General features: G+C 41.2%; 1 protein-coding gene across 3 annotated transcripts in view; it reads right to left on the minus strand.

The window, feature by feature from the left end:
• The window catches only part of NRG1 (neuregulin 1), a 1,213,919-nt gene extending 1,213,497 nt beyond the window's left edge, over positions 1–422 (minus strand). For 2 of the 3 annotated variants that reach the window (XM_011977709.1, XM_011977708.1), the window contains exon 1: positions 219–340. In XM_011977709.1, the coding sequence (XP_011833099.1) occupies positions 219–255 (37 nt within the window). In that variant the 5' untranslated portion in view covers positions 256–340. Of the gene's footprint in view, positions 1–218 lie in introns of all 3 variants that reach the window. The other variant, XM_011977710.1, reaches the window with a different exon arrangement.
• Positions 423–11,213: the final 10,791 nt, after the last annotated feature.

Raw genomic sequence — 11,213 nt, forward strand, 5'->3', positions numbered from 1 at the left:
TCGGGGCTGCTGTCACCGGAGGAGGACGTGGAGGTGGAGGAGCTGCTCCGCGGGTGACAGTCCTTTGTGTGAAGTGGTGCTGCGGCTGCTGCTGGGGCTGCGAGCAAGCGGCTGGGAGAGAGCGCGAGGGAGAGAGCCCTGGAGGCGGAGTTGCGTGCCTGGAAATCGCTGGGTGGCCGCGGCGGCGACAGCGTCCTGCGCCTCGCCAGTCTGTTTACCTGTGGTGCCAACTCGGCCCGCGCGTCCTTTCCCCATGCTGCTGCCAGAGCGGAGCCGGACCCGCGAGTGGGTCCTCCTGGGCGTCCCAGTCCCCGCGCGCCTCCTCCCTCTCTGTCGCCCCGAGTGCTGCAATGGGAGGACGGGCGGCAAACAGGCTGCAGTCCGAGTGGGCTGCGGAGATTTACTGGGGAGTGAGAGGTGACGCTTCAGTGAGCAAGGACCTGTAGCCGGCGCAGGATGCCCAGGCGCCGGTGGGAGGCAGGCAGAGAGGGGCAGGTGGGACCCCGGGCGTGCGGGTCCTCGGTGCAGAAAAGTTTCGGGTGAACCGCTTGCTTGACACTTAAAAGGGAGCAACATGTTCGCAGGCGACAAGCAGCGATTAAAACAACAACTTTATAACGCGTTCTCTCCTTGCAACGCGCACACACAGTGTCCACTTCAGGTGTAACGCCTCCTCTACTCCTTGCTCCTTTGATCCTTCGGTCTTCATGACCCCCGCTTTTTCTTTTATTGAAATTCCTGCTTCACCATGACTTTATGACATGTGTGGTACTGCTGATAGGAGCATAGTTTGAATAAAATATTTGCTCAACGAGGCCATTTTGTATAAAGTTTATGGCACTTTGTCAAGTAATGGTTTTGCAAAAAAATAAAACATGAAATGAAAGAAGCTCCTAGGGCTACTGGAACAAAAGATCCCACGCATAAGGAGTTGTAGGTCTTTAACATCCACCTGGTATTGTGCCACCTGAATACCAAGCTCCCCCACCTCCACCCCCATCTGTCCCCCTATCCCCACATGTCCTGCCAAATTTAAAGAGCTATTTCTAAAACAAGAATCCATCCTCTCCTGGGATATTCTTTTCAAACAAATACCATTCCACAGAAAGGGAACACATTTTTAGCACTTCAAGGTAAATATTTCCTCTTATGTTCTTTTATGGTGAAAAATATATTCAGTGACCTCATAAAACAGTTAAAGTTGTTGTTCAATGGGCGATAGATCCACATTGTGAGAACTGAAGAATTTTAAAGTACTCTAACTTCATGATATCTTTACTCTGGGATTCTACGTGTTGCCTCTGGCCGTTTCTTGAAAGTATGTCATAGAAGCTTTAGATTTTTATATAAAAAATAAAAACAGACGGTAAACTACAAAGATCTTTTTGTTCTTGGCATAATATAGTTGGCTACAAAACAAGGTTCCGTTCTCTCAAAGTGCAGTTTGGAGGGACAGGGTCATCAGGCTCCCTGTGTGTCTCGGCAAGGGGAGATTCCTGTTTCTCATTCCCTGATGGAGCACTTCAGGAGAAGATCACCATTTAGCAGCATAGCTGGGCAGGTCTGGCCTCCAGCATATGTTCGCTTGAACCCTGCCTGGTGCTTCTAGCGATTTACTGAAAGAAAGTGGTTCAAACATCCAATCCTACTAGTTTCTCTACTTCTCTCTAGCCTGGCCTCACATATTTCTGACTTGACTTTTTGGGAGGTACAGCTCTGGCCTAGAACACTTTCTTCTTCTCTACCTTTCAGATTTCTATCAGTTATCTGTCACTATATGACAAACCACTTCAAAATTTGGTGACCTGTTGGTTCATTTAGCCCAAGATTCTGCAAGTTGGCAATTTGGACTGGATTCAGCTAGGGGGTTCTTCTGTTGATCTCATTGATGGCTCTGCTGAGGGCTATCTAGTCTCCCATGGCTTCAGCTGAAACATCTCATCTCATAAAGTATGTGGTCTCTTCCTCCCACAGACTTAACCTGGGACTGTTCTTGGCAGCTGATTGCGTTTCAAGAGAGTGGCCAGAGATGTGTGAGGTCTCTTGAGGTCTAGGCTCAGAATTAGCATGTCAACATTGCCACCATTACAAGTCCAGTTCAAATTCTAGGGGCAGAAGAGTAGACTCTACATCTTCACATAAAGACCTGAAAAGTTGCAATGCCAAAGAGCAGAGATACAAGCAGGGGAAGAATTAGGCCATTTCTGCAAACAATCCACTGCTGATCTTAGACATCCTTTGAGATCCATCTGCCCCATGAAGCCTACTTTCTGACATACTAAACACTGGAGCGACCACTCCCCAAAGTGCACTTTCCCTGCATTTGCAGTCTATGTCATGTCTTCTCATTCTTGATCATGTTATCTTATTGACCCCAAGTTTTTCAGGAGTTTTACTCCCATCTCTCCAACTAGATTGCAAACTTGTTAGAAAGCAGAGATGATAGTTTCTATATTCCCCAATTTTCATCCAGTTTGGGGCAAATATTAAGTACTCAATAAATGTCAGCTAATTAATCATGGACTGATGTGGCAATGTGCTTACCACACATTAACCCAACACTCTCATAGATAAATGGAATTCCAAGCAATAAAAACAACAATAAAATTTTAAAGCACTGGCTTAGAGTGTCATTAAAGGCATAGATATGCCCCTCTTAGTACTACACAAAGCATTTTGTCTATGATAAAACATAAGTTTCTTCTTTAAAATGCTATCTTTTTAAAAAGACCCTATTCCCACATTATCTTCTGCTCTTCCTCTCTCTGTTATGCGGCATTAGTGAGTAATTCTTACAGACATTTTCTGTGCAAAGGTAGGCCTTCTTTAAACTGTTCAGTACTAAGAACTGTTTGCATACATATTTCATTTCATTTCTTGTATCGGAGCCTTCATTTACCCACCCACACTGGAAGGATGTTGCTGATTTTACCCTTTTGCATGATAAAGGAATGGCATTTCTAATATGATTAACATATGCCTGAGAAAAGGTATGAATAATTGTTCAGTATGATTAAATGCTGTTCAGAAAAGGGACAATTTAATTTGTCCACACCACTGTTTTAAAAAGACAGAAAAAAGGTTCAGCCTTTTGTAAACATCCTAAAACCAGTGGTTCTCAATCTTTAGTGAGCATCAGAATCATCTGTGCAAATGCACAGATTGCTGGCCCTGCCCCCAGATTTTCTGATTCAGTAGATTGGGGATGGGGGTGGACACAAATTTGCATTTCTAACAAATTCCCAGGTGATACTGATACTGCTGGTGATAGAGACTGTACTTTGAGAACTGCCAAAATCTTGAGATTTATAAGCATCAATATCCACAGCATACTAACCTGTAAGCATACTTAGGCACGACATTCAAATATTCAATATCCCCTCTATCATGAATCTTCCCCTTCCCTATTTCAGTAAGGGAATGTGGATTGCCTCCTAGATTACTAGGGCCTGATACTATTTAGGAGACATTATGACCAGTTAAGGGGGCAACTCTACCTGTTGATAGTAAAACTGAGTGCTTCCTTGGGGCTCAACATGTTTCCATGGTCAAAGTCGAAAATAAAAGGAAAATTAGGGATCAGAGCAGCTGTCATCATGTTATCTGCTCAAGCAGGGAAAGAGCAGACATCAAATTATGCAGGTAAATGTGAAACACTATTTTTAGTAGTTTAGAAAATATGGGGGGAAAAAAAGGCCACAATTGCCTCCACAGTGCAATGGCAACCTGAAATGGTTTTCCCACCGCTAGCACTTTATACCTGATTAAATGCTCCTAAATGGTGGTTATTGAAAGGACAACAGAAAATTCACAGAGGCACTCATACCTACTTTATCATCATTGACCAACAACACACAGAAGTACACACCTCCAGCTATACATCATGAAACAACCATTCTGCAGTTCCTGGAGTCCTGAATTTGCAGGCTCTGAAAGAAGCCTCACTTCACAGCCTGTCTTAGAGCAGGTGCAGGATCCATTACTATTTAGACACAGCAGATTAACAGCAAGCTGGGTTTGAGTGAAGAACAAGTTACAAGAACTGGTGAATGTAAACCCTTATAGGTCACCCAGGAGAGAAAATGTAGCAGAATGTCTGTCTGTCAAATGGTAGCGAGAAAGTTAGGGAGATTCTTAGAAGACCAGCTGCAATATGAGTCTTTAAGAACTGGGCCTAGTTCCTTATGTCACAGACTCTAGGGTCCCTAGTCACCTCCACCTACCCACCTATCCATCCGTCTCTCCATCTATCCATTTCTTTAATTACATGTGTGTGGTGGTGTGTTTTTAAGTCAATACTATGTAGCATAAGGAGGAAATATAAAAAGATGAAAGGTTCCTGCTCTGAAGAAACTCACCATCTACTGTGCCGCTAATTTGTACAGTTGGTATGACATGAAATCCCATAGCTTTTGCATATTTTAGTCCAGCTGGGATGGAGGAAAAAAACGAATAAAACCAACAGGGTTTTCTGATTGTTTTTACGTGATTCAAAACTTCTTGGAACTTTGGGGCAGGCATGGACGATCAAAAAGTCTCACTTAGGTTTGCTTTTTCAACAGCCCTTTCCAGACAACAAAGAAATGAGCGTTCGTTGAACTTTTACACTGGGCAATATATGTAAAGTTTAAGGATATAATTGGTTGCCATCAGACTCCAGTTCTGCTATTTGCCAGCCCTGAAACTCCAGGAAAATTTATCAATCATACTGAACCTCTTTCCTTATTTATTAAATAAGCACAATCCTTGCTTTATTTCACAGGGTGCTTGCAAGGATTAAAATAGCTTAGTATATGTGAAAATTCTTTAGAAACTCTAGTGTTATGCAAAATACAATGTTATGCTAAATAAATGATACGTTGCCCCCAGGTTTCTTCCAATCCAGCAATGAGGACAACAGATATTGGATGCCTCTTAAAATTGATCATATAATATGTCTACTTAAATGCCTTTATTGCTGGAAGCTCAATACTTCTGGGGGATGCTTTTCCCATTATGAGACATATGACACTATTTAAAAGTGCTTTTCTATAACAGGCTGCAAGATACTTATTAAAGACCTGGTCATAAAATTCAAATGGTGATTCTCTGTTGTGTACCATTATTATGTTATGCTTTGTTTAGACTGAGTCAGTGATTGCTGGTGTGCGGCTGACAATCTTTTCTCTCCCCATCTATTTCCATGAATTAATGATGTTTGGAGGATTTTTTTGTGTATGTGTGGGTGGATATACTTTGTTTGTTGCTCTTGTCCGTGTGTGTGTGTGTGTGTGTGTGTGTGTGTCTGTGTTTGTGTCTGTTTTCTAAAGGAGAAAAGAGAGACTTGAGGAAGAAACAAAGGAAGAAGGATGATCAAAAATGGAGGGTGGAATGGGTTGTATTCCCCAGGCTGGCTTAGCAAAACAAGGGCTCATTCTCAGAGAGAGAGAGACTACAAGTAAAAGCTGAAGTTCAGGCCAGGCACAGTGGCTCACACCTGTAATAGCACTTTGAGAGGCCGAGGTGGGCGGATCATGAGGTCAGGAGTTCAAGACCAGCCTGACCAACATGGTGAAACCCCATCGCCACTAAAAATACAAAAATTAACCAGGTGTGGTGGGCACCTGTAATCCTAGCTACTCAGGAGTCTGAGACAGGATAACTGCTTTAACCTGGGAGGTGGAGTTTGCAGTGAGCCGAGATCGCGCCACTGCACTCCAGCCTGGGTGACAGAGCGAGACTCCATCCCAGGGAAAAAAGAAATGCTAAAGTTCAGACTATTTTTATGAAGAACATTATGAAACTTCTTAAAGGCACAACCATGCCCGGTGATTTCAAACTCAGGTGAAAAAGCAAAAGTCCATGCGAATAAAAGAGCTTTTCCCAATTCTAGGAGGAAGGAAAATTGTAGATGTGTCCTAAAGAAACTAAGGGGGAACAACACAGCAGTGGGAATGTCACGGCACTTTTCAGAGAAGTAGGGGATCTGCCTTCTCACGGCAGCACCCCCTAAGGAAAAAGAACAGAAAAAGGGTAATAGATTGAGTTCCCACTAGGGCACACCTGAGGAGAGCTGGTGGGGGAAGGTGAATATCAAGTTAAGACTCTGCAGTTACACTTTGTAAGCTAACAAACTGGAAAATATAAGAATTGATGTTAATATGACCTCCCTGGGACTCTCTTGGGAATGCTGAGATGATGACTATCAGTACTATTAACATTATAATTAACTAATAACGTAACAATGCTGTGAGGTACGGAAGGGATTATTATCACCATTTTGCAAATGATCAAATCCACTTGTTGACATCAAATTCTATTTTTATTGTATCCCTCCTCTTTGAGCACAAGTTTCTTTCTTATGCCTTAGTAGTGAGGTGCTGTCTACAGATAACATATAAACCACCCAACAGAAATACGCCACTTAAGATCCTAAATACATTATACAGAAGTTACACATTTTCCCCCAAAAATTGACTTGGAAATCCCATCGTACAGTGGTATTTAGGAGTAAGAAATATGCATTTTATTTCTAAGAACACATTATTTCTAAGAACAGCTTTTTGTTGCTATTACAAATATGCCAAATTGGAATAAAGAAGAGGTTTGATGGTTAAGCTTGTTTTGAGTTTCATTTTTCTCAATGATAAAACAGCATTTTTGCTTTCTTTCCCTTTATTCCAAAAGTATTCACTGAAGTTTCTTAAAACTTTCTAAGGAATTTTCCACAGGGATGAATAAACCCAAGAAGAAACTTTTGAAAACCTTGTAGGAAATTAAATGGTCATATTTACGATAGAATTTTTTGTCTAAACATTTAAAGTAACATGCACCACGGCTGAGTAAAGAAAGAAGGCAAAGAAAGCAGATCATGAATTATGAGTCTCAAAGGTTGAATCCTAAAGCTTGATTTTTGACAATTTGACAATTTTCTTTGCCATCGCAGCCTCCAATGTCATCCTTCCCTTGAAAGTGTTGGGCTATATTGATGGCACTTCCAGTCAGACCAAGAGAAAATAAATAGACTTTTAGAACTGAAGTGGCATTCAACCTACCTTACTTTGCCCATCTGCCTCCATAAAAATAAAAGTCCTCCAGTTTTGTCACTTTTGTTTTCCTTTGGTTTTATAGATTCTTCTACTTTAGCACAGTCCACACATGTGAATAGTAGGATGCTTTGAAGTCCTTAACATACACGTCACTCCATGAAAGCCATAATTACTATACTTTATACCAACTTCTATTCTGAAGTTTTCAGTGAAGGCTTCAGTGTGGAGGAGAGTTTATTGCTAGGTCAAGGAGGGCACTGAAGTGTAGAAGCCTGCAAAACAAAGACATGTAATAAAAGAGATCAAAACAAGAGAAGTAATCAACTTCCTGCCCTACTGGTAAGTTTCACACCAGTTTTTTCTGTATTTACTGAATGAAAGAGTGGTATAAATAAATATTTTATCATCCACTCCTAACCCAGCATGCCATGTTAGAATGGCATAAACTTCCCCATTAGGTTATGCTTTGAACCATAGAGAAACACATCAAATGTTAGACCAGGAAAGAATCCTAGATACCTAGTCCAAACCCCTTAATTTCATATATGATTTTAAAAAGGGTTTTGGAAACTGGCTTGCCTTTCCCAGGGTCATTAAGCAGATTGTTGTCAGAAGGGGGTTTAGAAGTCAGGTATTGGCTCTCTCGTTTCTGCACTTTGCCTAGGAGCCACAATAGTATAACTAAAAACCCTGTGTTAAGCCTTCCTAAGAAGTTGCACGCCTAGACTCTCTTATTTTCTAAAAACCATTTCTGGAAGTGATAGGATCCATAATCTCAGCACCTTAGAAATGTTGAGTTCTCAGCAGCTAGAATGCTAAATTCTTCATGTATAAGATAATTCCACATTACTTTGAGATAAGAGGTGCCACAAAGCCAGCATTCAAAAGCTGTTTCCAAAATACAACAAGCAATAGCCTTCTAATTGTTCCTGTTTATTGAGCGTGTCATTTTTCTAAGCTATGAGTTCCCTTGGCCCAAATTGGGACATGAAAGAGTTAAAGGCTTTTTCCTCATATTTTACAGAATGCATCAGAAGAGATTTGTTCCAGAATTCAAGGACAACTCTACAAAGGACCCACCAATATTATCAGATATAAATACAAACAGATACAGACACTACAGATAATATAGATATAGATGTTATAGATACATATATAGATATCTCCCAAGGCTTAAAGTCTAAATGAAATTACGATGTCTACTCCAAAATAATATTAAAGAAATCTATTAAGCTATCTATTTTATTGCAAAGAACACGTCTCTGGGTGATAACACCAAAAAAGATATTATAATAAATATTACAAACAGCTGAAACTCGGAAATGACACTAATGTGTCCTTTCATTCCAAGTCCTAAAGATATACCTTCCATTTATGGTTGGCCTTCCCGGAGCATTGGAACATATGAGTCTGGAGTCTTATCCAATGTTTTCAGGTCACATTAATCCTTCTCCTTGTAATCTTGTCTTTAAACTTAATCATAGTCTAAATTAAATTCTGCATTAGAGGAAATACCTTATATTATGAGAAGCAGCATAGCATGAGTTCCTGGGTTCAAATTCCAGCTTCAACTCTTACTAGCTACATAATCTTAGGCAAAGTACTTAACCTTTTTGCAACTCAGTTTCACTCATTATTAAACAATTATAATTTGTAGAGGAACTACCTTTTGGATTAAATTAATTACATTAGATTTATGTGCATAACACACTTAAAATAGTTCCCAGCACATACTAGCATGTATAAATTACTGTTATTTTATTTTTCTCCTTGAGCACAGTGACAACTGCCTTAGCATTACTTTTTTCTATGTGTAAGACAGAGGCAATTAATAAACATTTGAATAAATGAAGCAACAAATGAAGACCATATTAAAGACTTAGTAAATCACACACACAAATTTTAGTACTAGTAATAAGTCATTCCAAATAGACTGAGCCCCAAACATTGATTTTATTCACAGAAGAAATCTACCAACTTCTGTGGTAGTTGCATACCATCCTCAAAGGGACTCTTTACCAGTCAGCAAAATAACTTTACTGCATAATCTCTCTCAGTATAATCAATTGACTGAACAGTCCGAATTTAGTGGGAAATGGCTTTACTTCTCTCCAATCACTGCTTTTAAGCATTCTCTGTTGGACATGCATCTCTCAGTCCTTGTCTCAGGCAGATCCCATAGCTGCCACATTCTCTCAGGTATACAAAGAAGCCCCATTCCATCAATGGTGACATCCATGCAGGGATTAAAGATATCTGGTCCAGTCTAAATCAAAATTTAATTTCATATCCAATTCAAAGCTTCTCTTCTACTCCCCTAACTCAGGGCTGCAGTGGTGGAGAAGAAACTGACCTGTTCCTTCTCTTTTCCTTCCTATCCTTCCCCTGCTCTTCTGGCTTCTCTAAGGTCAGGAGAGAGGAAGAGAAGACTAAAGGAAAGGTGCATGTTTTGTTGTTGGTTTCAATTACTGTGCATTTTAGCTCTCCCTTGGTTAATACTGGCTGGCCATCAGTTACCTCTGGGTTGGTCAGACATCCAAATCCTAACACTTCAGTGAGGTACACAGGAAGTTTCTTTAGAAGCGTGGAAAGCATACGCTTGTGCTCACTTCTTGACATTCTCCCTTACCTACCCATTGTGGTATATCTCCTCCCATCCCAACCTATTACTAGGGTGTTCTCTTGCCTTAGCAAGCCACCTTTGGAGCAAGAAACCTTTAAAGTAGCTTGTACCTTTCACAGCATCCTCTTAATCTGTGGGAAACTCAAACATCCTTTCCACACCAAAGGATTTTAAAAAGCAGGCTACTCTCAGACACCCCCTCATTTTGCTGTCATTATGGCTGTTCCAGCTGCCCTCTTGCCTTCAGAATTCCCCAGATAATCAGTAAGCCCCAGTCTCTGAATTTACGGAGGCGTAATCATCAAGGAGCACTGTGCACTCACTCAGGATAAGTTTCACTCCCCATTCTATACTCCTCTGGCAGCCCCAGGAAAGGCAAAGGGCTTCTGTACTTCCGAAAGTCTCTAGCTGGGGACAAGAAGGCCAGTTTCCTCTTATTCTACGTACCCTCACTGTCTCCTAGTAGTACCCTTGCAGCCAACTCCTTGGTTGGCTTAAAGGACATGTTACAAGAGCCTCCTCTCACCTCTGCTTCCTTTACCTGAGGTGGCGGGGGCTGGGGGGCTGGAGGATGTTGCCACAGCCCTCCTCAGTAATCCAAGGGCTCATTACCTCTGTGAATCCCTTCACCTCAGTTTCTTCCCTCTGTATAGGCTGGGGTGAGTCACAAGTAAGGGAGTGAAAGGGTGAAGATCCCAGGACAAACCTGGCCACACGTGAGTCCACAAAGTACCCTACTGCTTATATAATCTTTGTGCCAGGCATGGAATTAGGGCAACATCACAAAATCAGTGAGAAAACTTAGTAAAATGTTCTATGTAATAGGGGCCAGACACAGTGGTGCACACCTGTGGTCCCAGCTACTCAGGAGGCTGAGGTGGGAGGATCCCTTGAGCCTAAGAGCTCGAGGCTGCAGTGAGCTATGATTGTGCTAAGGAACTGCAGCCTGGGCAACCGAGTGAGGCCATTTCAGAAGAAAGAGGAAAGAAGAAGAAGAAGAAGAAGAGGAGGAGGAGGAGGAAGGGAAGGGGAAGAAAAGGAGGAGGAGGAAGGAAAAGAAGAAGAAATAGGAGGGGGAGGAGGAGGAGAATAAGGAGAAGGAGAAAAAGAAGGAGGGGTAGGGGAGGAGAAGGAGAAAAAGGATAAGAAAAAGAGAAGAAAGAAAAGAGAAATGTTCTATGAAATAAAAGAGGAGGAGGACAATTCTTCCTAGCAGTCAGTAAAACAATATGAAAGATCAGCCAAAAACTCATTCTGGTAAATAGGATTGAACATATCTGTATACCTCCCTTTTATCTATGAAAAAATTCAGCCTCCCAAAGGAAATATTCAGGAAAATACCAAAGCATTTAGTTATAATATTTATCCTGATATTAAAGATGCAGATAAAATGCAAAACTGATAGAGATTGAATTTCATAGACTGAGCATCCTTTTCTGTGTTGTTATGAGCAACCAATTATGTGCACTGTTCTGAAATTTTAGAAAATGGTCAGTTCTTTAAATAGATATTTTTCTCTTCGTTAAGTTAATATATAACTCTTGGGTTTCTTCATCTGCTCC

Source organism: Mandrillus leucophaeus, unplaced genomic scaffold (assembly GCF_000951045.1).
Source record: "Mandrillus leucophaeus isolate KB7577 unplaced genomic scaffold, Mleu.le_1.0 Scaffold183, whole genome shotgun sequence".
Taxonomy (NCBI): Eukaryota; Metazoa; Chordata; class Mammalia; order Primates; family Cercopithecidae; genus Mandrillus; species Mandrillus leucophaeus.